A 27,101-nucleotide genomic window follows, 5' to 3' on the forward strand; every position below is an offset into this window, starting at 1 on the left:
GAACTGTGAGTCCATTAAACCTCTTTTTTTTTTTTTCTTTTTTTTTGGTAAATTGCCCAGTCTCAGGTATGTCTTTATCAGCAGCAAGTAAACAGACTAATACAATTGTCTTGAATTTCATCGAACTTCCTCTAAACAGCTATTTCACATACTCTGTCTGAATGGTCACATAGCTCTGCATTCTGGCATTGGTCATTGGTGCCTTATTTAGTTCATTTGGTGACATCATGTTTTCCTTGATTGTCTTGATGCTTGTGGATGTTTATTCATGTCTGGGCATTAAAGAGTTAGGTTTTTATTATAGTCTTTGCAGTCTGGGCTTGTTTGTACCCATCCTTCTTGGGAAAACTCTCCAGTCCTTCAAAGGGAAGTGTGATCTAAATCTTTGGTCACTGCAGCTACATCTGCATTAGGAAGCACCACAAACCCAGTAACACTGTGACTCTTGCAGACTCATAGAAGTACCACCTTGGTGGTCTTGGGGGTGATACAGGAGAATTTACTAGATTACTAGGCAGAGCCTCTTGTTATCTTCCATTGCTTTTCCCCAAAGAAACAGGGTCTCTCTCTCCATACTAAGCTATCTGGAGCTAGGGGAACAGTGACACAAGTACCCTTGTGGCCACCACCACTTGGAGTGCACTAGGTCAGACCTGAAGCCAGCATAGCACTGGGTCTCACCCAAGGCTTGTGGTAACCACTACCTGGCTATCACTGAAAGCCAAGGCCCAAGGGCCCTTCAGTAAGCTTATGGTGAATGTTGCCAGGCCTGGGTCTCTATCTTCAGGGCAATGGGCTCTCTCCCCTGTGACCCAGGGCAGGTCCAGAAATGCTATCCAGGAGCCTGGAATCGAGGACCCCAGGTGCTTACTTGGTGCTCTATTCCACTGTAGCCAAGCTAATACCTAAGCTGCAAGACAAAGTCCCCATTAGTCTTAGGTTAAATCTCTCCTTATCTACGTCCAAACTCCCTCTCATTTCCTCAAGCAGAAGGAGTCTCTCCTCATGGCTACCATAGCTAAGAATGTGCTGGATCACACCAAAAGCCAGCATGACACTGGATCTCACCCAATACCTATGGCAAATACTGCCTGGGTACTGCTGCTGATTATTCAGGGCCAAAGGGCTCTTTAGTCAGCAGGTGATGAATCCTGCCTGGACTGAGTCCTTCCTTTCAAGGCAGCATGTTGCTTCTGGTCCAGAGTGTGTCTTAAAATATCATCCAGAAACTAGGTCCCAGAATAGAGACCTTACGACTCTGCGTGGTGGTGCCCTATCCTTCTCTAGCTGAGCTGTATCCAAATTGCAAGGCAAAGTCCTCTTTAGTCTTCCATCTCCTCTCCTCAAGTGGAAGGAAGGAGTCTCTCCCAGAGCTGCAAGTGCCACTGCCTGGGGTTGGAGGAGGGGTTACACAAGCACTCCCTTGGCTACCCAGCTGGGGTCTCATTAGGTCACGTTCCCTCCAAGTCCACTGGCTCTGAGCCCAGCATAGCACCAGGACTTGCCCAGGAATTGTGGTCCTTGTAGCCTAGATTGCCTTTGAGGTTTATTTAGGATCCCAGAGTGCTGTAGCCTGCAGTGGTGGGACTAGCAGAAACTCAGGTTCCGACCACTGGGATGGGCCATTCCCCTGTGGCTAGGGATGGTCTAAATGCTCCCTCTGTGGGCAATGGCTAAATTCTGTCCCACGTTGCTATCTGCTTTGACAGGGCAGCACTGAGTTCCACTGCAAAGTCCCATAGTCACTGCACTCTTCCTCCCCGAAACACAGACTCTCTCTCCACCCCACACTGTGCTGCTGGGAGATGGGGAAGGGGTGGCACTGGCAAATCAAGACTGTCTCTCCTGCCCTCATCAGTGCCTCTTTTGTTGATTTGATGTTAAAACCAGGTACTGTGACTGCTCATCTGATTTTTGGTTCTTACAAGGGTGCTTTCTTGTGCGGATAATTGTTTCATTTGTATTCCTACAGGGGAAAAATCGGTGGAGGCTTCTTGCTCCGCCTCCTTCTGTGTGTTCCTGGATTTTCTTCATTTTAATTTTTGTGACTGCTCTGTTATAATCTTTAATAAATGTCTTATTCCAAACACTGAATGTCCCAGATATGTTTAATGTATAATGTCCATCAAAGGAGTCCGCTGTGCAATGTAAGTGCTAATCAAAACAACTGTTCATTTCTAGTTTTACCAAACTTTATTTCACTAGGTAAGGTACAAGAATTGAGTTACTGACTGACCCCAGCCCTTCATAAATAAGTCTAAGGAATAAATAAGCAACCAGGAAGTAAACTGTTACTTCTCTTGTAACAACCTTAAGGGAGACAAAGCAATGAAGAACCACACCCAGTTCTGATAATAGGTGGATAAATCCTTATAAAAGGCCTGAACCCTAGTCACAGAGGAGGTCTGCACACATCCTGCCTGCTCAGGTGAGAATTTAAGACCCGGCTGTAGTTCTCCTTTTCTTCTCTTTCAACAAGTAAATGAAATTGTCCACCCTGCAGTAGCCAAGCCATGGCCCACATGGAATCGCTCTCATTACATCCTTAATGAAGTGAGAGTCACTACCGTCATATCCGTAACTCAGGGACACTTCCTGCACCAGAACCAAAGGAAAGAGATCACTAGGAGACAGGAGCTTGTTTCCACGACTTCCTTCTATGAGCACTGTATCCAGATTAACTGGCCCTTTGCCTTTTTAGAGTTAGCTACTGAAGACTCATACTGGTGAGTTAGGGAGGATTAGGATATACTGTTTTTCTCATCTTTAATTCCTCTAATTTACGGGCTAACAGAAATAACTAGAATGAACAGTTTTCATTTTTTTTTTACTCATCCATTTATTTATTTATCACTGAATGTAAGCACCATCTTAGGTATTTGGGATACAGTGGTAGATAAGATACAGTCCGTGTTTTAAAAAAAAAAAAAAAAAAAACACAACTATGAAAGATAAAGACAAAAAGATTACAATCCAGGATCACCAACACTTCAGAATTATGGTCTATTTTGTTACTGTACCTTCTCTCCTTATGTATGTCCAAACTCTACTAAGGAGAAATAATAAAGTTTTTCTTATTTTTGAGGCCTTAGTACCTAAGATAATCTGGTGATCCAACCACATAAAGTGTTTCTGTAAACTTTCCTCTATGAAAATGCCTTCTCGAATTGACTGCTATCTTGAAATTAAAATGCAGGTCAAACAGTCACAGAATGGAAAAGATACAATCACACATTGCTTAATTCAACCACATCTATGTATACTCAGGAAACAAACAAAATCAATTAGGACCGGATTTTTGCATTAAGTGTGAAGATCTGAGAAGGGGGAAGTACCACCTTGCCCTCACTCACTTCCCACAATTTATATTCTCACATTAGCATTATTTATTTATTTTCTTTTTAGAGATGGTGTCTTGCTCTATCTCCCAGGCTGGAGTGCAGTGGGGCAATCATACCTCACTGCAGCCTCAAACTCCTGGGCTCAAGCCACCCTCCCACCACAGCTGCCCAAATAGCTAGGACTACAGGTACACACCACCATGCCAGCTAGGTTTATTCTTTAGAACAAAGCTTGATTTGCAAAGAGTCACTGTTAGGATAAAAATATACCATCAGGGATCAGTAATGTACTAGAGGAGTACAGCAATAACATACTTATCTACTACATAAGCAACAGTATATATTGGCATAGATTTTATCAGATTAGCTCAGAATATAATATGAAAAAGGTATATTTTTGACAGAGATGGTTGGGATGGGGATGAGAGTGGCAGCATTAGTTGCCATACTGAGAAATACAAAAAACAAACTTATCTATTTCAAAAATTTGCTTATATCTGGTCTTTAAATTGTTCACATAATATCTAAATAGTCTCAAAGAGAATCCATCAGTTAGGCATCAATCCCCAGGAGGTTGTCTTGCATCTAATGCCATATCTGAGCAAGTTCAGTATTTGCTAACTACATACTCATGGCTTTCCCAACAGCCAGTGGCCAGCTCCCTCCTTTTAGGGATACATGACAGATCTGAGGGTCAGGACAGAGTGGTCATCCATCAAGGTCTGACCTTCTTACACACCCATTGTAAAGGAACTTCACAGCTTGAAGCTTGAAGACTATTTTTGTTGATGGCACCGCATGTCTGCACCAAGCTATTAGAATAAATCCTGTAAGAAATCAGAAAAGTCAATCACTTGAGGCCGTATGCACAGAAAAGGAGTTGAAAGGCAAATTCTTTCTCCCTATTCAGGCAGAAGAATTAAAATTATTCATTAGCCTCTCTTTAAAATGTTATCACCTTTTTTTACTTTTATTTTTTGCCCTTACCCATTGTTCATTCCCTTCCTTGTTCCCTATTTCCTCTCCTTTTCACTTTTTCCTCTCCTCTCCATCTGCTCTTCTTAATCTATTCCCCAAGTATCATAATTTGGCTTTCCTTTTTCTTCTCTCTCTTTCTTGGCACTCCTTTGAAGCCCCTTACCTTGAGAAGTTTAGAGGTGATCCATCTTCCCACCTCCAGCCAGAATTGTTCCTCAGACCAACCCAGTGAAAGGCCTCACTGAGGAAATCTTGGAGCAGGCTCTAAGAGAAAGGTTGAAAACCAAAAACGAGACCTAGTGTCACAGTCAAACAACTATTCCTTTCCGTGTTGGATTCCTAATACTAAGTTAAGTAATTAATTAAAAGACAAACTAGCATGCTTTACACCCTCCATCACCACCACTCTTAAGGACTGAATGCTTCCTAAAATCAGTATGTTGACCCCCAACCCCTAATGTGATGATACCTGCTGGTGGAGCCTTTAACAAGTAATTAGGTATAGACAAGGCCATGAGGGTGGGGCCTCCGTGATGCAATTAGTGTCCTTACAAGAGGAAGAAGAGACCAAAGCACTCTCTCTGCCAAGTGAGGATACAACAAAAAGGCAACCATGTGCAAGCCAGAAGTAGGTCCTCACCAGAAGCCAGAGAACCTTGATGTTGGATTTTCCAGCCTTCAGAACTGAGAGAGAGAAACATCTGTTGTTTAAGCCATCCAGTCTATGGTATTTTGTTACAGCAGCCCAAGATAAGACAACTATTCACTCTAAATAACTAATTTCTCATTTAACATCTAATTCTAAAGATGTGTTAACTGTAGAGAGGAGCAGCATCCTAGAATTGACCTTTCTATCCATATCTGGATTCTTATAATGTAGCAAATAAGATAATATTACATCTCTACCTTCCACTGCAATTTTCTCCTTAATTAAAGGGAGCACCTGACAGGTATTCAGATTATTTCAAAAGAAAGAAGCTCCACATTTGCTGCAGAAGTGGTCATCTTTCCCATCCTTAAATATGTAAATTATGATTAAACCTATAGCAATATTCTTGGTTTTTTCCCAAAGTCTTATTTTCCATGTCCTTGTCAATCTTGTATATGGCAAGAAGAAAACAATTCTTAAGGGAATAAGTTTAAGGTAAAGGTATATCGGCTACACCACTTATGTGTGCCATGTTACCCAACAGAACAGAGATAAAAGATCCTTCGATCTGCAAAGTCTGACATTCAAATAAAGAAGTTTATATCCTAAGAGAATTGCCTCTATAAATGAAATAAAATAAAATATTAAAGATTAAAATAGATTAAAATAAAAGGTTAAAAAGATAATCCAAGGTAATTCTGTTGTGGGATTTAGTGTTGGTGTAATTAACAATTACACGTTCAATATTTTCTAATGACAGCTTAATTGGTCAAACACCTTTGGAATAAAATATTCTTTTTTATCTAGAAACTACTAAGAAAGCAACACAATTTCAACTGCCTATGGTGATTATTATACCACCAGATGTCCCATTTTGATGTTGTTTTTATTCCACTCCTGAAAGATGATTGCTGAAGAGTAAGAATTTATGGGCTCTGCTCTTAACTGTCTCTCTTTGCCTACTTGGACCCTGCATGAGCACAAATAGAGTTGCTCTTCTAAAGTTAAGAGAAGGTCAGGCACAGTGGCTCATGCCTGTGATCCCAGCACTTAGGGAGGCCGAGGTGAGTGGATCACTTGAGGTCAGAAGTTTGAGACCAGCCTGGTGAATGTGGTACAAAACTCCCGTCTCTACTAAAAATAAAAAAGTAAAAAAAAAATTAGGCATGGTGATGGGTGCCTGTAATCCCAGCTACTTGGGAGACTGAAGCATGAGAATTGCTTGAACCCAGGAGGCAGAGATTGCAGTAAGCCGAGATAGCACCACTGCATTTCAGCCTTGGTGACGGAGTGAGACTCTATCTCAAAAAAAACAAAATAAAATAAAGTTAAGAGAGGCAAAAAGCCTCTTTGCACTTCTAGTAAAGACACTACAGGAGAGAAAAGGAATCTTTTGTGCTATTTCTCATGGTCAGAATAACCTCTATTTTCTCTTCACTGGGTTTCAGTCCTGTTTCCATTCAGGACATGACTGTGGTGGTTCCTAGACGAAGCATTTGAAAAATGAGTATGACTTGTTTATCAGTGCTTTTCTTCCCAAATAATCTATGCCTTATGATGACTTTGTTCTCTCAGAACCCAGTATCCTGAAAACAATTATCTCTTACATTTGTATTGCACTCTAAGGTTTGCAAAATCCCTCTGCGTTCATTCCCAACATCATTTGAAATACTACATACACAGTGTGGCATTCAGGAAAACAAAACAGAAACAAAATTCTGGAGGCTCCTAGCTCCCTCCTTCTATCTGAAGATGAGCAGGTGGTTTACTCTGGCTGAGCTTCAACTTCTTTATGAGCGTTTAGCTTAGATATTTTCCAGGATTCTTTCCAGTTATGAAATTCTTGACAATCTTGGAAAGTAGGCAACTATTATTATCCTCACCTTTAGAGATGAGAAGACGAGGTCATGTGGGTGAAAGAATTCATCCAAGAATTGGATCCTTATCAAATAATCATCCAAGTTTTCTCTCCCAGTGCTAAACTTTTCATCACTCTGTGCCCCTTATTAATGTCCTCCAGTGGTCTCACTTTTCACACAGAATAAAATCTAAAATCCTTATAATGTACACACAGTCCTACATAATCTAGCCCCTGCTAACCATTTACTCACTTCCTAGGTGCCAGCCACATGAGCCTTCTTTCTGTTCCTTTCACATGCCAAGGTCATTCTTGCTTTAGGGTCTTTGCATAGCTTTTCCCTCTGCCTGGACTATCTTTCCTGAGACTTCTACATGGCTGTCAATCAGGTCTAGATATCAACTCAAATGTTCCCTCCCGAAAGAGGCCTTCCTTAACTAACCAATCTAAAATAGTATTCACATTTACTATAACATCATACTGTTTCATTTTCTTTAAAGCACATATCACCATATTCATTTATTTAGTTTTGTCTGTCTCTGCCAAAGACAATGAAAGCACATGTAACATGTATGCAATGTGTAATGATCAGAGCAGGGTAAGTAGTCTATCGCTTCAAACATTTACCATTTCTTTGTGTTGGGAACATTCAAAATCCTCTCTTCTAGCTATTTGAAAATATACAATACATGGTTGTTAACTCTAGTTACCCTGCAGTGCTGTAGAGCAAGGGTCCCCAACCTCTAGGCCATGGACAGTACCAATCTGTGGCCTGTTAGGAACCAGGCTGCAGAGCAGGAGGTGAGTGGCTGGGCGAGCCAGCATTACCGCCTGTGCTCTGCCTCCTGTCAGATCAGCGGATCAGCGGCAGCACTGGATTCTCATAGGAGTACAAACCCTATCATGAACTGCGCATGGGAGGGATCTAGGTTGCCTGCTCCTTATGAGAATCTAATGCCTGATGATCTGAGGTGGAACAGTTTCATCCTGAAACCACCCCCCCCCGCAAAAGGTCCATGGAAACATTGTCTTCCACGAAACAGGTCCCTCGTGCTAAAAATGTTGGAGACCACTGCAATAGAACACTAGAACTTATTTTGCCTATCTAGGTGTAATTTGTAGACTTTAACATAACTCTCCCTAACCTCCCCTTCCCCAGCCCTTCCCAGCTTCTTCTATCCTCTGTTCTGAGGTCAACTTTTTTTTAGTTTTCACATAAGCAAGAACATGCAGTGTTTAACTTTCTGTTCCTGGTTTATGTCACTTAACATGGTGTCCTCTAGTTCCATCCATTTTGCTATGAATGACAGGATTTCATTATTTTCTATGGCTGATTAGTATTCTAGTGTGTATACATACCACATTTTCTTTATTTCATTTTTTATTATTATACTTTAAGTTCTGAGGTACATGTGCAGAATGTGCAGGTTTGTTACATAGGTATACACGTGCCGTGGTGGATTACTGCACCCATCAGCCCGTCACCTACATTAGGTATTTCTCCTAATGCTATCCGTCCCCTAGCCCCCGACCCCCAAACAGACCCGGTGTGTGATGTTCCCCTCTCTGCGTCCATGTGTTCTCATTGTTCAACTCCTACTTATGAGTGAGAACATGCAGTGTTTGGTTTTCTGTTCTTCTGTTAGTTTTCTTTATCCATTTATTTGTTGTTGAACATTTAGGTGGATTTCATATCTTGGCTATTGTCAATATTGCTACAATATACATGAGAGTGAACATATCTCTTCAACATACTGATTTTATTTCCTTCAGATAAATACCCTATATATGTAATTATGTGTCAATTTAAAAAATGTTAATAACAAAATTAAATTTAAAATATCATTTTCCTTAAAAATAAATAAATAAAATAAAATGTAAACATCATAACAGCAACAACTCTTGACTACCATATCCCTAGCAGTTAGAAAAATACATAAAATTATACTCAATAAATGCAGACCAGGCATAGTGGCTCATGCCTACAATACCAGCAATTTGGGAGGCCAAGGTGAGAGGATTACTTGAGGCCAGGAGTTCAGAACCAGTCTGGACAACATCGTAATACTCTATCTTTACAAAAATTAAAAAATTTAGCCAACTGGTCATGGTGGCATGTGCTTGTAGCTTCAGCTACTTGGGAGGCAGAGGCAGGGAGGAGGATCACTTGAGCCTCAGAAGTTTGAGGCTGAAGTAAGCTATGATCATGCCATTGCTCTCCAGCCTGGGTAACAGAGTGAGATCCCATCTCTTTTTAAAAGAATTAGGTTTAATAAGTATTTATAGAAATAAAGAACACACAATCAGGTATTATGCTGCAGGAAGTTAAAACCCTCTGAACAGAAACTCTATATTTTTTACTTTCTCTCTGTAAAACTCTTAACTGTGCATGCTGGGGGTAAGGAGGTAGACAGGAGAGTGAATGAAGTATACGACAGATGAAATGACACTGTAATTTTCAACATAGCTTAAGATTTTTGCATTTCTTAACCAACTTGTTTAAAGAATTATTTAAATTAGGAAAAAAATGGATTTTTAAAAAATATTTTCACAAAATTGGTGTGGTAGTGATAGCCACAATCTAAAAGACTCAAAATTAAATGTTACTGCATTCACAGTATATAAAATTTGAGTATATGTGAATCAAAAATTATAAACTAAATATTTGAAAAAATAAATTAATTAAAATTAACAAAAGGAATAAAAGAGTAATTCCCAATTTCTCCGTTGGAATTATGAGAAAAATAGTCCATTTCTTTTTCTTTCATTTCAAGAGGAGGAATGGCAGCTAATGAAGCACAGAAATTGATAAAGATTTGCTCAGAAACTTCAATTAGAGTCTGAAGAGCTAGGATTGGGTAATGCCCACGTACAAACCCCAATCCTGTGCTCATTTACTACCCTCAAGACCCATATAATTCTATGTCACTTGATCAGTCAGTCCTTTTACAACTTCTCATTGGTGAGGCTAGATATTGAAAATGTTTATTATGGCACCTTCACTCGAAAATCTTCCACTTGGAAGAGGCCTTCAAAACCATAGTGCTAAAACCTATTCTATGTACTCATGGATGTGTGTGTGTGTGTGTGTGTGTGTATGAGTGAGAGAGAGAGAATATAGAAGCAGCATGAAAGTAGAAATTGTAGAAAGTATAACTGTAGAAACAGCATGAAAGTATAAATTAGTCTGCTGCAGTGGCTGACACCTGTAATTCCAGCACTTGGGGAAGTCAAGGCAGGAAAATCTCTTGAGCCCAGGAGTTCAAGATCAGCCTGGGCATCATGGCAAAACCCTGTTAATACAAAAAATATGAAAATTAGCCAGGCAAGGTGGCACATGTCTGTAGTCCCAGCTACTTGGGAGGTTGAGATATGAGATAAGAGGATCATCTGAGCCTGGGAGGTGGAGGTTGCAGTAAGATAAGATTGTGCCATTGCACTCCAGCCTGGGTGAGAGTCTCAAACAACAACAACAAAAGTATAGGTAAAGGTGGTGACTGAGAACTCTTGTCACCCAGAGAAGGTGTGAGCTAGAACACTTAGGTGTTATGTCACTTAGCGTTTGTAATGTTTGCTTATATTTTAGAAAAAATGCAAACCCTAAAAGCAAAGTGAAGATAAAATCCAAACAAACAAAATCAGGTGCACTTTTTCTTTTCTTTTCCTTTTTTGCTTTTTTAGTTCAACATTTATAACTTCCACACACACTTCTGTATGTAATATTTTTAACTGAAATTAAAATATCATTAAGGCACAAAGCATATCCCTTAAACTTCCAAATTAACATGGTTTGCAGAATGTATGTAAGTTATTTCAACCCATATTAAGAAAAACTAACAATACATTGAAACTATAAAATCATATCTTTTGATTAGCCAACTTAATTCTAGGGAATACAATGTAAATAAATGACCACAAGCAAAATGATTTCTATAAACATGCTCATAGCTCATGACAATTGAAAATTAGTAGAATTTTATCTAAGACTATGAAAAGATTTAAGCAATAGTGAAATGATGCAGAATGTGTAAAAATACTGTTTAAAACTAAAATAAAATCTGGTTAGGCCGGGCGCGGTGGCTCACGCCTGTAATCCCAGCACTTTGGGAGGCCGAGGCGGGCGGATCACAAGGTCAGGAGATCGAGACCACGGTGAAACCCCGTTTCTACTAAAAATACAAAAAATTAGCCGGGCGCGGTGGCGGGCGCCTGTAGTCCCAGCTACTCAGGAGGCTGAGGCAGGAGAATGGCGTGAACCCGGGAGGCGGAGCTTGCAGTGAGCCGAGATTGTGCCACTGCACTCCAGCGTGGGCAACAAAGCGAGACTCCGACTAAAAAAAAAAAAAAAAAAAAAAAAAAAAAAAATCTGGTTGCAATTTTTTATTACCTGGAATAATTTAATGCTTAGTAAAAACCAAGAATGAAATAATACTATTTGATAAAAGCAAAATACAAAATAACGGGTTCCAAAACGCCTAAAAACATAGCACAAAGGTATTTTTAGACAGTATAGCTCTGTTTTGTCCCACCAAACCCGTAGCTAAAATCATCCTGAAAGCAGCGACAGGGGAATTCCCACAAGGGAGACGATAAGTAGAACAGTGACCACCAGGAGCTAGAGGAGGGGAGTTATTGTTTAAGAGGTACAGACCTTCAGCTGGGGATGATGAAAAGGTTCTGGAGATGATGGTAGTGAAGGTTGTACAATAGGAACGTACTTAATGCCACCGAACTGTACACTTGAAAATGGTTAAAATAGTAAATTTTATGTTATGCATATTTTCCCACAATTTTTCAAGTTAAAAAAGAGTGGAAATATCCTAGCCTATCATGCCCATCCCTTGTTACGCAGTTCACACTAGCTGCTTAATCTGATTATAAAGAAGCGTGACAAAAGACACACATTACCAGACTGTGAAGACCTCCAGAGTAAAACAGTTCCCCTACCATCTACCCTGTTTCCAGCCATTTCTTTGAATCTTCTGACATATCATCTCAGATTTCCTCATAAACAAAATACTCAATTCAACAAGTCATAATTTACTCTGTGATGTAGCTTTTACTGAAATCGTGTCTTGGGACACAGAAGAGCAAAGTAAAAGTTATTTTTGGCTCTGGACTTTATATTGTTGTTTGAGATTTTTGTGTTTTTGAGACAGAGTATCACTCTGTCTCCCAGGCTGGAGTGCAGTGGCCTGATCTCGGCTCACTGCGACCTCTGCCTCCAGGGCTCAAGTGATTCTCCTGCCTCAGCCTCCTGAGTAGCTGGGATTATAGGCATGTGCCACCATGCCCGGCTAATTTTTGTATTTTTAGTATAGATGGGGTTTCACCATATTGCCCAGGTCTTGAACTTTGAACCTCAAATGATCCACCCGCCTTGGCCTCCCAAAGTGCTGGGATTACAGGCATGAGCCACGGCACCCCGCCAGTCTAGAAAGTTTTATCTTCACTTTGTACATGAGGAAACTGAGAGTCAAAAAGGTTAAGAAAGTTGCTGAAGTTCACACAGCTAGTAAGAAATACAGTAGAAGCATACTCATGACTGTCTGAGAGAAACCAAGCTGTTTTCATTACCCGATTAAAAATATACAGAAAAGTGACCATGTTACCGTAGTGTTTGTATTGCTGTACCCAAAGAAGGAAAACTTGGGTATTATTAGATGTAAATCCTAAATATGTGAGAAGCCCATGCCAGAAGTTCAGGGAATCCCAAGTTTAGGAAGACAGGTAAAGTTGAATGAGAGGTTGTTACAACAGTAAAGTTGGATCATATAATTCCAATTATGATAATGAGGAAGAGAGATATTATAGGGCAAGGAACATCAGAATAGATTTAAAGAAACCAAAGCAGTTTCACTGGGAACTCACTAATGAATACATACTTTAAAATAACATACCAATAACTACAAGGAATCACGGCTAACAACATCCAGGATGAACTGAGCTTGGTGGGGGGAAAATGGCAAGAAAAATCAAGAATTTGAATATATCCAAACATCTAAAGATATACTCAAAGGGCAAGAAGGAGTAAGGGCTGATGCTATAATGTTAACACAAAAATGAGAAAATAATAGAGCAATTTAATTTCCATTTTGTTTTTATTTTCTCTATCAAGAATAATCTTAAGGTCCCAGAGAGAAAAAAAAAGACAATAAGTAAGCATCTCACTATTTTAAATATATTTAAGCCTATAATCCCAGCACTTTGGGAGACCAAGGCGGGAGGATCACTTGAGCCCAGGAGTTCAAGACCACACTGGGCAACATAGTGAGACTTCATCACAATAAATAAATTTAAATCTCCACAGTCATACAATGTACATTCTGTATGTCAAATTCAAAAAAAATTTTAAATATGTATAGAAAAGAAACCAGAAGACAATTAGTAGAAAAAGTTATCTTGTTGAACATGTGCAAAATGGATTCTGGAAGTTGTCAAATACAATATTTCTATAAGTGACTTTGAAGGTGAGTTGATGTAGATTTTTTTTTTTTTTTTTTTGAGACAAACTCTCACTCCATTGCCCAGGCTGGAGTGCAGTGCTGTGATCATGGCTAACTGCAGCCTTGACTTCCTGGGCTCAGGCAATTCTCCCACCTCAGCCTCCCGAGTAGCTGGGACCACAGGTGCATGCCACCACACCTAGCTAATTTCTGTATTTTTTTGTAGAGGCAGGGTCTTGCCATGTTGCCCAGGCTGGTCTTGAATTCTGGGTTCAGGCAATCCACCTGCCATGGCCTTGCAAAGTGCTAGGATTACAGGTGTGAGCCACCGTGCCCACTAGAGTAGAATTTAAAATTTGGCTCTGCCAGATTTGTAGCCTTAGACTTATACTCATTAATTCTCTGATTTTTTTTTTTTTTTTGAAACTGTCTCACTTTGCTGCCTAAGCTGGAGTGCAATGGTGCGGTCTCAGCTCACTGCAGCCTCCACCTCGTGGGTTCAAACGATTCGGGTGCCTCAGCCTCCCAAGAAGCTGGGATTACAGGTGCGCAACAGCATGCCCAGCTAATTTTTGCATTTGTAGCAGAGACGGGGTTTCACCATTGTAGCCAGGCTGCTCTTGAACTCCTGACCTCAAGTGATCCACCCACCTCAGTCTCTCAAAAGTGCTGGGATTACAGGTAGGAGCCACCACGCCCAGCCAATTCCTCTGAATTTTACTCATTCACCAACAAAATGGGGATGTGGAACTCTATTTTTCAGAATTGCTGTGACGATTAAGAATACTATACATAAAGGCCGGGCGTGGTGGCAGGCGCCTGTAACCCCATCTACTCGGAAGGCTAAAGAGGAGAATCGCTTGAACCCTGGAGACAGAGGTTGCATTGGGCCAAGATTGTGCCACTGCACTTCAGCCCGGGCAACAAGAGCAAAACTCCTTCTCAAAGAGGAAAAAAACCAAAAGAATACTATACATAAAACACCTGGCAAAAAGCAGGTGCTCAATCTACGGTAGCCTCTGTTATTATTGTACACTTTGCCGTAAGTGATCTAAGATAGGAGGTGAACTCTACTTAAGTATCTCAATGAAAGATGACCATTTAACAGCACGAGAGGGATATTTTCCATAGGCCTGTAGATTCTGCATACAGCAACTAAATCCTCTAGCACTTTCCACCAATGGAACGCCAGTTTGAAAAACTTCAGTTTTAACAGATCCATAGAGCTCTCTCTTTTTTATTTTTACTTTTTGCTCTTTTGGTAGTGGCTCAGACCCCAGTATGATACTAGAAACATTGTACATACCTCAAAATAGTATGTAAATCTTGCCCTGAGAACAAAAGAGCAGTAACACTAGAACAAGAGACGCAGCAGGTCAGGTAAAAGTCAATTCGGTTCTACAGAATCTGACAAAAGTCAGAGCAAGAAAAACAATCAAAGCAGAGAATCAAGTAAGATTCCAGGGGAGTGTCAAAGGTCAAACTTATGACATCTAGCAGGGACATTCCACCCTCTCCAGCACTGGCCTGGCCCCACAGAGCCTTAAGAGAAAATAAACTCAATTTGGAAATGCAGTGAGTGTAACTCTCCTGGTTTTACTCAACAATGGTCTCAGGAATGGCGGCATGTAAGGAAACAAAGGAGGGACAAAATCCCTCTAATGATCCTGCCCTTCCTCTGCATACCTCAGAGAAACAGCAATATTGCCATTTTCCCAGATGTTCTGTGCCTTCATTCTTTCCCTCCTCACCTCTCATGATCACACTGTGAAATGTATAGTAGCTGCTACACCACAATTTTCTGTGGCAGTGTCTTGTGCTATGACTCACGACTCCTGTTTATGAGTTTTGCCCTCAATGTTTCAAATTCATGGCTCACTTCTGCTATTTACTTCAGTCAGCTCGAACCCTCAGAGTCACTATATCAGAATAAGAATAGGGGTTGCTACAAGGTCCAGAAAGCAAGGCTATTTTGCTGGAGGCCATAAAACTAAGATGGCATGTTTAATGAGTATGACTCAATGCATTCTGCCACCTCACTCAGAGAAGACTTAAAAAAAAAAAATGTTAGTCACATATGTGGAATGATTTAGAGTTTAGATTCTATGTGGAATTCCAAAGGAGTAAGTGTTTCTTTGACAGAAAACAAGAATCTGTATGCTTTATATAGGTAGCTGTATAGGTAGTTATAAAATTTAGGAACTATATGTTATCCCCAGCTGCTTTAGAGTAACCTCTGGATTTTTTCCAAGGTAAGTTAATATAGTTTAATTCTCAATAAACTGTTCTCTGTGACTAGATTCTACCCCAAAAAAGAAAACAGAAAACAATAGCAAAACACAAAAATCAGTATTAAATTAGTGCTAAAGACGAAACTAAGATTTCTTGTTTTCCTTATAGATGTTATTTATGTAGACAAATTAGAATTTGATTTTTATACTAGGCAACCTCAGGATGTCAATTCCTTGTGTTGCCTTGAGATGGTCTAGGACCAATAGCAAGTTCTTTTCCAAGAGATTGCTGGGTGGATAGGAAGGATCTGAGGGGCCTGAAGGAAGTGGAGGCCACCACACACACACACACACAAACACATGTGCTTATATCCCAACTTTCTTGACACTGCAGTCTGGAACTTACTGGATTCCAGTGAATAAAGGGAAAACTTTTTAAAAGAAGGCATTTAAGCCCTTATCACAATCACTCTGTCCCTGTGATCTCTATCTTTCCCTCCCTCCCAAGTTCCACTATATAAGAATCTGCTGCCAGGCCTGGCACGGTGACTCACGCCTGTAATCCCAGCACTTTGGGAGGCTGAGGCGGGCAGATCACGAGGTCAGGAGAGCAAGACCATCCTGGCTAACATGGTGAAATCCCGTTTCTACAAAAATACAAAAAATTAGCCAGCGTGGTGGCGGGTGCCCGTAGTTCCAGCTACTTGGGAGGCTGAGGCAGGAGAATCACTTGAACCTGGGAGGCGGAGGTTGCCGTGAGCCGAGATCATGCCACTGTGCTCCAGCCTGGATGACAGAGGGAGACTCCGTCTCAGAAACAAACAAACAAACAAACAAAACCCAACAATCTGCTACCTTGTTGTTGGACCTGTATGTTTCCAGACCTAAGACTTCTTTTAACTAGAGCTGTATTTCAAGTCTAATTCCTCTCCAAAACACTCACCATCCTTCTGCCTCCTTGCCCCACATACACACTTACATGCTATGCAAGCATCTGGGTTGCTGTAACTGAGGTTTGTTGGAGCAGACAGCATAAGAGTAAAGAGTGGGGAAGGAGAGGGAAGAAGGCGGAAGTAGAGGAAGAGGAAAGAGAAGAAGAGGGAAGCGGAAGAATACAGTATCCCCCCCCAAATCACAGATTCCTTCTGTTCCTCAAAAGAGGATACATGATCCATTTAAATAGCAGCTAAGAAAAACAAAAGAAACAAAAACAAAACCCCTACATTTTCTACATGTTTGCATTTACCATTTCCTGTTTGTCCGTTATCATAAGGAGGTGTGAGTCTCTGGCTAGGCAGAATTTCAGACTAGAAATCCAGTCCTTTTTCTCCACTGAGAAATAATAACAATGGTTACCATATTTCATCCAGTGGTCTGGGCAGCTAGGACAGCTGGCACAAGTAGAGTACTTGGAGCCTAGGAAAGAAGAGGACCTGGTTCACATCTTCATGGACCACTCAGTCTTGGAAATGAAATGGGAGATAAAATGGAATATGGCAGTCCCAGGTCTTCCCTGCTCCACCACTTTTCAGATTAAGGGTTAGAGAAATGTGTAACAATGCATGGTCTCAATTTGAATACCTCATAATGTCCACCCTCATCATCTACTAAGTATGTATTCCACTACACAAGAATAGGACTATAACTGAAGGAGCAAAGAAGAAAATGTAGAACAATCTGCCTGAAAACTCTGGAGCAAGTACTTTACTTGTGCTAGAGATCTCTGTGCACATGTAATATACACACACCAGATAACTGTGTGCTTGTATGATATGCGTCTGTGTACTGTCTTTGCTCAGTGCATACATTGCATAATTGCATAATGTATATTACTTAAATCAGGCAGAATCATTCAGAATGCCCAACCAAAAATGCAGAAAAAAAAAAAAGAAAGAAAGAAACTAGGAAAAGCAAACTTAACTAGAATGAAAGGTTTTGCTTTTTTATTATCACAGATGTAACTCTCACCGTTGAAAACTGGAAAAAAACACTTATACTTCAGCAAAAAGAACTTACGTTGATATTTTTTTAAAAGGATTTTCTGGCAGAGAAGCATAACAGGTGCTAAAGTGAAAAGTGATAGAATGTTCTAACCAAGATCTTTTAAATACGGAAGATCCGCATTCCTTTAAAATGGTTGGCTCATAGTTTTGTTAAGATGAAAGGAAACTGGCCAGGCATGGTGGCTCACTCCTGTAATACCAGCATTTTGGGAGGCCGAGGCAGGCGGCTCACATGAGTCCAGGAGTTCAAGACCAGCCTGGCCAACATGGTGAAACCTCATCTCTACTAAAAATACAAAAAAAATCAGCCGGGCATGGTGGCACCCGCCTGTAATTCCAGCTACTTAGGAGCTGAGACATGAGAATCACTTGAACCCAGGAGGCAGAGGTTGCAGTGAGCCAAGATCACACCACTGCACTCCAGCCTGGGCAACAGAGCAAGACATTGTCTCAAAAACAAACAATCAAAAATGAAAGGGAACTGAATATGCTTTCAAGGTAATTCCAACCAAGATTCCAAAATTCTACTGATTTTCTACTTCAGTTTCAATACTTAAACATATTTGCATAAACTCACCGTAAGCACAATTCTACAGTGAGCAAGTATGAGCCATTATATTCCATGAGCACATGTGTAGATATATAATTGCAGAATAGAATATATATCTACTCTAGATTTGGGAGTTACAAAGTGGGGAAAGTAGTACTTTTCATATAAATATTAGATAATTGTTCTCTAGGAAGACCTGGCATACAACCAATGTAAGTTTTGGAGATCAAGCTGTTAAATTGGCACCTTATAGATTTGTGCTTTTTCCATATGACTGTGACATTAGTCAGCCTGGATTAGAAATTCCCAACTTCCCTAGGAGTTCCTTTTTGTCAAAGGTCAGACTTGGATCTGAGGTAGAAACCCTGGAGCTAAACTCTTAAAATCCTAATAAATCGGCAGAGCGCAGTGGCTCACACCTGTAATCCCAGCACTTTGGGAGGCTGAGGAGGGCAGATCACGAAGTCAGGAGTTCGAGACCAGCCTGGCCAACATAGTGAAACTCCGTCTCTAATAAAAATACAAAAAATTAGCCAGGCATGGTGGCGGGTGCCTGTAATCCCAGCTACATGGGAGGCTGAAGCATGAGGATCGCTTGAACCTGGGAGGCAGAGGTTGCAGTGAGCCGAGATCACGCCATTGCACTCCAGCCCAGGTGACATTGTAAGCCTCTGTCTCAAAAAAAACTTTTTTTAATTAAAAAAAAAGAATCCTAATAAATCACTTCTGTATAATCTGTCACTATCATCCCCTAAAAACATAAACCTAAGCTAGGACTCTAGACTGTAAAACAATAAACTGAGAGCCCTCTAGATCACTAGATTTAAGGACTTAGAAGAACTAAACTTAGAAAAATTAGTTTCAGAAAATGTGAAAGCACCAGACTGGCAAAAAAAAAAAAAAAAAATCAGAATATGTTTAATTACATTATGATATATCTATATGTGAAAAGTTAAACATCATTAATATTAAAATTCAAGTATCACAATACACATGGCAGTACAAAAATGTTTCTGGCAACATAAAATTAAAAAGCAATATACAAAATTTTGAGCATACTATGATAAGAACTATTCTCAGCCTTGCATTAGAAGAAAGAAAGGTGGGAGAAATTTTAAAAGGACTTGATTGCAGTTCTATTAAGAAAATATGGTCAGGTACAGTGGCTCACACCTGTAATCCCAGCACTTTGGGAGGCCAAGAAGGGTGAATGCCTTGAGCCCAGGAGTTCAAGATCATTCTGGGCAACATGGTGAAATGCCTCTACAAAAATAATAATAATAATAATAATACAAAAATTAGCCAGGCATGGTGGTATGTGCCTGTGGTCCCAGCTATTTGAGAGGCTGAGGTGGATCACTTGAGCCTAAGGAGGACAAGGCTGCAGTGAGCTGTGATTGTACAGTGGCACAGGGTTCACTGGTATAGCAGCACACAAATCTATCACCCACAGCCTGGGTGACAGAGGGAGACCCTGTCTCAAAAAACAAAAAGAAAATACACACTGACACAAATGCACATGGTCAAAGATGAGGAGGCTATACCCAGGAAATAGTTGTATAAAGATGTCGATGTATTTTGTTTGAATTATTTTTTGATTTTTCAAAGCTCCTGCTATGTTATATTGCTTTTATAATGTAAAATGAAAGATTAATTTTGGTTTAAGTTTGCACTTACCCTGGCACAAGATCCACTGGTATAGCAGCACACTCATAAGAACTGCAGTCAGAAGCCCCAAAGCTATTGCCACAAGGCAAGAACAAGAAGGCCTGGAAGAGGAAGCTGCAACAACAGAGAATCAAAGCACAATCCTGAGTCAGAAGATAGGTTGAAAGAAAAGAGAAAGTCAGGGAAGGATACCGCATCTTAAAGCAATTTGGCCTAATGGAAACTGAGATCCAGGCCATAAAGTTTCCTTTTCTAGATGTATCAGGAACTTGCTCTAAAGTCAAAGGTAACCACTAACACCTGTATCAAATAACTTACTGTATTCATCAAGATAAAGAATGCTTTTTTCCTTTGAAATTGTGACTTACACTGTCTCATACTCAGGTGGTGAGAATACAAATTGGTGCCTCTTTGGAGGACAATTCGGCAATATCTACCAAAATGGCAAAGGCATTTACCCTTTGACCTAGAAATTTCTCCTTAAGAAATTTTTCCTACAGCTACTCACACGTGCAAAATGTCATATTTATTCGTGGCAGCAATATTTGTAGGAGGAGAAGACTGAATACAATCTACATTCTATCAGTAAAAGGCCTGTCAAATACATTTTTGATATATCCATAAAGTGAAGACTGGCTTTTTTTTTAACTGATATGGAATATTTTGTAAGATATATAGTCAAGACAAAGAAACGTTCTGCAGAACAGGGTATACAAATACCTCTGCAAGCACATCCAAGAATCTGATAACATTGTTTGCCTCTGGAATGGAAAAAAACATCAACCTAAACCTATGCTCTAAGCATAGGACACTACTTCACGTTAGCTATGTTGCACACAACCTAAATCTAAATTTCAAATTTGAAAAATGGAAGTATTTTCAGCACATCTTTATTTTAAAATCGAAGGTATCTCATAGTCCGATAGTGTAGAAATTACGTGTAACGAGCAAAACTCTATGAAGTAAGATGATATTTAAGTTCTAATTTTGATTCCTTTGTTTAATAACCTTGAATTAGGAAATTAAACTTGCCTGTTTGGGCTTCAATTTTCTGTTTACATTTTAGATAAATTATTCTATCTATGTGTGTATCTATGGAGTATTCTAAACTTCTTAAAGAAAAAAATGTATAATGAGAGATGCCTTCATAAAGAGAGAATTCTGCATAATAAGTATTTGGACTGATGAATCCAAAGGCATTAGATTTCTAGTAAAACTTTTACAAAGACATTTGCATCACAGGAGAACATTTAATGAAATACACAAACGTTCATTCTTGTGTTATGCTAAATTTAAAAAAGGTATCAAAGCATAATTGTATTTGTGTAACCACAAGCCAATTCAAGAAGTAAAATAAATTTTTTAAATTTACTTTAGGTGTATATTGAAAGTCTCTAAATAGTTCCAAGTAGGTTCCAATTTATCACCTAGTTGTGTGTGTGACCTTGAACATATACTTTGAGATATACATTACTTCTAACTTAATATTTCTATTCCTTAGAAATTAACACAGATATATTCAAAACTAGGAAAAGATTACACAAATAAAGATGTCCAATGCTGTATAATTTATAGTAATAGAAATAAGTCTAAATATCCCAAGTATACTAGAATGATTTAGCAAATTAAGGTAACATTCTCAAAAGACATTAAAAATTATAATAGTAAAACTATGTAGTAAAAAGAGAGAAAGCTTAGGGAACTACCCTAAAGAATATACCTCGTGGGAGTTTACTGCCTAAGATACAAAATCAAGGATTAATTTTGGCATTTGCACTATTACCTATCTGTCTCAGATAATGTTCTCTCGGGGCTCTATGTACAAATGGCTCTTTTGCCTTCAAATCCTCAGTCACAGAGACTATTCTCTGTAGTGTTCTTGATACTTTTTCTTCCCTGTTTCTTCCCTGTCACCATTCTAGTGCAACACTGAAGTTAAAAAAAAAAAAAAAAAAAAAAATCTAGATGTGTAAATCAGTTTCTTTCCTGACAAAACTCTTAGTATTATCCACCAGCAAAACTATTGGTGTCCTCCTCATTCCATAGTCAGAAAAACAGCCATACTTTTAAACAGCTGGTCCAAGGTTACTCCGAATATAGCTAAAGAGATAAAGTTCTCCCAACAAAGTTCCCGCTTTAGAGAGGAGCAAGAAGGAATAATGGCAATGCCCTAGGTTGGGTTTCTAAGATGCGATCAAAGAAGTGAATGGTTAGAAAAGGGTTTACCTGAGGCCTAAGATCAGATCGTGTACCATACACCAATTTTTCATATTCCAACTCTGGACTTTAAACTGAACCAAAAGTATTTCCTCAAATTATCCTCGATTCTTCTGCATCCTCTGCTTTAAACTTATTCTACGCCCCATTCATCCGTAGCCTACTGTCACTATGCATCGTCTTCCATGCTACCTTGGTTAACTCACATTTTTGCTGTGGTCCGTAGTCATTCTGGGCTTGGGTTGCCGTAGGCAACTCTAACATGGAATAAATAACACTGTCAGTCATCTTCAGCTAAGATCTTTCACATGCAGTTGAGAGAGTTAAATTATCGAAGTGTGAAGGGATATGTGTCAGTCAGGAAACAGCCCAATCTCTAAACTGCTAGCAGGAAACTTGACAAAAGCAGAAGTAATTTTTCAGGAAGTGATTCAAATTTGGGGACTGCCTATAGAAATTAATATTTTAAGTTGCTATTTTTTTGCCCCATGATACTCTAGATGCTCATTAAATAGATATTGAATTGATTCCCCACGTCACCTAATTCTGTTGAGCAAGGAAAAATTGCTCTCAAGTCCAGCAATTTCAGTTATGGAAACTAAAATAAAAGTGAGAGTGGTTACTAGCTATGAATTTCTCTGAGAATTTTTTCTCTGCTTTGTTTCCTTCTGAAAAATGTATGCCAAATGAGACTGATTTCATCATTTCTTGGAACTTTTGGGCAGTGATAAGCAATAATGAAACGGACTGTTGGGTGCATGCCTGGAATCATGGGAGAAATGGACTATTGCCCAGATATGTTTTGTGAATATGACATAACCACATCTTCCCCAAAACATTGTTCAAATTGTGCTATCATCTTTACCCTTCACAGTATCAGAAATTCCATTAAATTTTTTCTGTTGTCTTATTTTTACATGCAAAGATGACTAAAAAGAAGAGCAAAGTAAACAAATACATTCTAACATCTTAGTAATTTATTTTTAGTAGGTGAAAAGTTAATAAAAAGTTAAAGTAGGCCAGGCATGGTGGCTCATGCCTGTAATCTCGGTACTTTGGGAGACTGAGGCAGGTGAATCACCTGACGTCAGGAGTTCAAGACCAGCCTGGCCAACATGGTGAAACCCCGTCTCTACTAAAAATACAAAAAAATTAGCCAGGCATGGTGGTGGGCGCCTGTAATCGCAGTGACTCAGGAGGCTGAGACAGGCAAATCGCTTGAAACTGGAAAGCAGAGGTTGCAGTGAGCTGAGATCACACCATTGTACTCCAGCCTGGGCAACAAGAGTGAAACTCCATCTCTAAAAACAAACTTAAAGTAAGGAAAACAGAAAGGGTATTGGAACTCCTAAGAATGGATAAGATCATCAAGATAGACTGCATAAGGATAAAAGAAGAGAAACAGCGAGTGCATATTAATAAAAACAAATAAAAACAAAATTTCTGCCTCCAGTCATGACAGAATGGCATTAGACTTACTCTCCAATCAAAATATTACACATGGCAAAATACACGAGGCAGCTATTTTCAGGAACACACAGGCAGCACTGTGATCCTTGAGAGAATACAAAGGTGAGTGCTATGGTCACCCTAGCTTTCTATCTAGGACCACTTTCTAGTACAGAGCACAAAAATGAATCCTAAACAGAACAGCAGTCTTACTAAAATGAGGAGGCAGAGATTGGAGTTTTAAGCTGCTTAAATGGCTGGAATTTGCAGGGCAGGGTAATTCACAAGAGAGAGGCACCCTTAAGACTATGTAGGAATTCACCATACGTCTGTAGCTAAGTTCTAGGCTGCGCAGACATAGGACAAAACTCTGCAAGTCCAAGCTGAAATAGTTCCTGCAGGGCCAAGAGCTGAACAGGGAGAACAGAGGTGATGCATTGCTTAGTAGCACCAACCAAAGACAAACAAACGAAAAAAAACTTAACATCACCAAAGAGAGTCACCGATAGTTTAGCTGCCTCTGAGAACAAATTTTCACACCCTTAATATGAAGGCAAACAAACAAAATGTGGTCTATACATACAATGGAATATTTGTCAGTCTTAGAAAGGAAATCCTGTCATACTTTACAACACTGATGAAACTTGAAAACATTATACTAAGTGAAATGAACTGATCGCAAAATGACAAATACTGTGTGATTCCACTTATATGAGGAATCTGAAGTAGTCAAACCCATAGACAAAGAAAGCAGAATGGTTACTGAAAGAAGTTTGGAGGGAAAAGGAAAAGGAAGTTGCTTAATGGATACAGGGTTTCGGTTTTGCAGTGTGATTAAGTTCTGGAGATATGGTGTACAACAACGTGAATATTCTTGTATTCACTTGCTTGGACTATCACAACAAAATACCATAGACTAGGTGACTTAAACAACAGAAATGTATTTATATTCTCATCATTCCACAGACTGAAAGTCGAAGATCAAGATGCCAGCAGAGTTGGTGTTTGGAGAGTGCTTCCCCCGTAGGTTGCAGACTTCTCACTATATCCTCAAGTGGCCTTTCCTCAGCGTGTGCACAAGGGGAGAAAGAGTGGGCTCTGGTCTCTCTTCTTACAAGAACATTAATCCTATCAGATCAGGGTCCCACCCTTGTAACCTGATTTAACCTTAATTACTTCCTTAAAGGTTCCATCTCCAAGTATAGTCACACTGAGGATTAGGGCTTCAATATGTGAATTTGGGGGAGACAAACATTCAGTCCATAATAATACTTAACCTTGCTGAATTGTATGCTTTAAAATGATTAAGATCATTTAAAAACAAAAGGAAGGTGTATTAGTCCATTATTGCACTGCTATAAAGAAATACCTGAGGCTGAATAATTTATAAAGAAAAGAAGTTTAATTGGTTGACAGTTCTGCAGGATGCACAAGAAGCATAGTGGCATCTGTTTCTGGGGAGGCCTCAGGAAACTTACAGTCATGGTGGACGGCAAAGGGAAATGTCTTACATGGCCAGAACAGGAGCAAGAGAGACCAGGGCAGGGCGGGGGGGGGGTGGGGGGGGGGGAGGTGCTACACACTTTTAAACAACCAGATCTCGTGAGAACTTTATCAGGAGAACAGCTCTAGGGGGATGGTACTAAACCATTCATGAAAAACCATCCCCATTATTCAATCACCTCCCACCAGGCCCCATCTCCAACACTGGAGATTACAATTCAACGTGATATTTGGGTGGGGACACAGATCCAAACAAACCGTATCAGAAGGCAACATAGGAATCAGGGGCTCTTTGAAGAAATGGCTAATTCTAGGGCCAGAACAGGGAAAATACAAAATAAGCTTGGAGGATCTCCTAGTCTTTTTTTTTTTGAGACAGAGTCTTGCTCTGTCCCCCAGGCTGGAGTGCAGTGGTGTGATCTCGGCTCACTGCAAACTCTGCCTCCTGGGTTCACGCCATTCTCCTGCCTCAGCCTCCCGAGTAGCTGGGACTACAGGCACCTGCCACCACACCTGGCTAATTTTTTTGTATTTTTAGTAGAGACGGGGTTTCACCATGTTAGCCAGGATGGTCTCGATCTCCTGACCTCGTGATCCGCCCGCCTCGGCCTCCCAAAGTGCTGGGATTACAGGCTTGAGCCACCGCGCCCAGCCTGATCTCCTAGTCTTTTAATGTTAAAAAGTAAGCAAGTTAAAAAAAAAAAAAATGGGAGCCTATCAGGACACAGGAACCAAACTGGAAAAGCTCCCAATGGAACAGTATCAACAACAAAATAAATGACAGTATTGAATTATAACACAAGGGGAAAAACTATATAATCCGTACTGATTTAAATAAATAAATGAGTAAATAAATAGGGGAGAAGTGACAAATCTTCCTTACAGAAGGTACCAAAGTATATACGTAGATAGTCCCCATTCAGGATGTGGAATTTAACTCTCCTCCCTTTGAGGGTAGTCAGGGATAAGAGACTCACTTCCAAAGATTAAATTATGGATAAAAGGAAACAGTAACTATTCAGTAGAGAATCTTGGCAAATATCACCTCAACCACATGAACAGGGTTCACTACGTGAACCACCAGTGATGAGTCTTGTTGATATCATGTACCCCCTAATATGATGCAATGATAAAAGCACCTAACCACTAAGGTTTGTTCCTCAAAATCCATGACCCCAGGGTGACATTATATATATGTATATATTGGTTTTCATCCACAGTTCCTGGCTCCTAACTCCTATGGTCCCTGTTATAATCCTTTCTTATAATGTTGAGTGTGTCAGGCCTCAAGGGGAAGGCCTCTGGCCTTCTCCTGCCCTCCTTTCATCTGTCTCAAGGTAGGACTCTAATTTTTCCCTGCCTTTCTGATTGTGGGTCTTAAGACCTTCCCCAGAGAGGGTCCTGCCCTTTACTGGGGTGATGACGGGGAGGGGGTCAGGAGCAGGAATGTCGATGTCCTGAAGCTTCCATAAAAACCCAAGAGAACTGTGTCAGAATGCTTCCAGATGACTGAACCTGTAGAGGTTCCTGGAGAGCAGTCTTCCCAGGGGGGGCATGGAAGCTCCGCACCCCTTTCCCCATATCTTGCCCTACAGTTCTCTTCATCTGTATCTTTTGTAATATCCTTTATAATAAACTGATAAACATAAGGGTTTCCCTGAGTTCTGTGAGCTGCTCCAGCAAATTAATTGAACTCAAAGGGGAAGTTGTGGAAATCCCAGCTTGCAGCTTATTGGTAAGATGTGCCAAGAGGCCCAAACTTGTGACTGGTGTCTGAGGGTGTAGGGGGCAGTTTGCATATTGAACCCCTGAACTGTAAGATCTGACACTATCTCCATGTGGATAATGTCGGAATTGAATTAGAGGACACCCAGTTGGTGTCTGCTAATTGGTATGTGGAGTACACCCCTACCACATTTGGTCACACAAGTCTTCTGTGTTGATATTTGTGGTAGTGGTGGTGTGAAAGCAGAAGTAAAATGGAGTTGAAAAAAGTTTTCCCCTACATATCCAATCTAAACATGAGGAAAAAATCACATAATTCTAAATTGAGCGGTACTCTATGAAATATCTGACCAATACTCTTCAAATAATATCAACTTCACGAAAAATAAGGAAACACTGAGAAACTGTCATAGACCAGAGGAAAACAATAAATCTGACAACTAGATGCAATGTGGTATCCTGCATTGGATCCTGGAACAGAAA

At 40.0% G+C, this 27,101-nt stretch overlaps 1 protein-coding gene across 4 annotated transcripts; it reads right to left on the bottom strand.

The window, feature by feature from the left end:
* Positions 1 to 2,759: 2,759 nt before the first annotated feature.
* LOC116272554 (killer cell lectin-like receptor subfamily G member 1) lies at positions 2,760 to 22,345 on the bottom strand. 4 transcript variants are annotated; one of them, XM_031661291.1, is made up of 6 exons: positions 22,148 to 22,344; positions 19,734 to 19,838; positions 16,860 to 16,919; positions 4,960 to 5,003; positions 4,483 to 4,583; positions 2,760 to 4,168 (listed from the first exon to the last, which is right to left on the bottom strand). In XM_031661291.1, the coding sequence occupies exons 1-6, from the start codon at positions 22,227 to 22,229 to the stop codon at positions 4,057 to 4,059; spliced, it is 504 nt and encodes a 167-aa protein (XP_031517151.1). In that variant the 5' UTR covers positions 22,230 to 22,344; the 3' UTR covers positions 2,760 to 4,056. The 4 variants fall into 4 exon arrangements, with proteins under 4 accessions (XP_031517151.1, XP_031517150.1, XP_031517153.1 ...); XM_031661290.1 differs by lacking the exon at positions 4,960 to 5,003 and having other exon boundaries at positions 16,750 to 16,919; positions 22,148 to 22,345; XM_031661293.1 differs by lacking the exons at positions 4,960 to 5,003; positions 22,148 to 22,344 and adding an exon at positions 21,951 to 22,141 and having other exon boundaries at positions 16,750 to 16,919.
* Positions 22,346 to 27,101: the final 4,756 nt, after the last annotated feature.

The sequence above is a fragment of the Papio anubis genome, unplaced genomic scaffold (assembly GCF_008728515.1).
Source record: "Papio anubis isolate 15944 unplaced genomic scaffold, Panubis1.0 scaffold125, whole genome shotgun sequence".
NCBI lineage: Eukaryota > Metazoa > Chordata > Mammalia > Primates > Cercopithecidae > Papio > Papio anubis.

Bases quoted from the DNA above. Each gene is read 5' to 3' on its own strand.
- LOC116272554 (XM_031661290.1), bottom strand. From the start codon at position 22,229: ATGACTGACAGTGTTATTTATTCCATGTTAGAGTTGCCTACGGCAACC. The intron at 19,839-22,147 runs GTGAGTTAACCA...CTGTTGTTGCAG, and splicing joins CTACGGACCACAGCAAAAAT to CTTCCTCTTCCAGGCCTTCT. The intron at 4,584-16,749 runs GTAAATGCAAAC...CCTTTCTCTTAG, and splicing joins TAACGGACAAACAGGAAATG to AGCCTGCTCCAAGATTTCCT.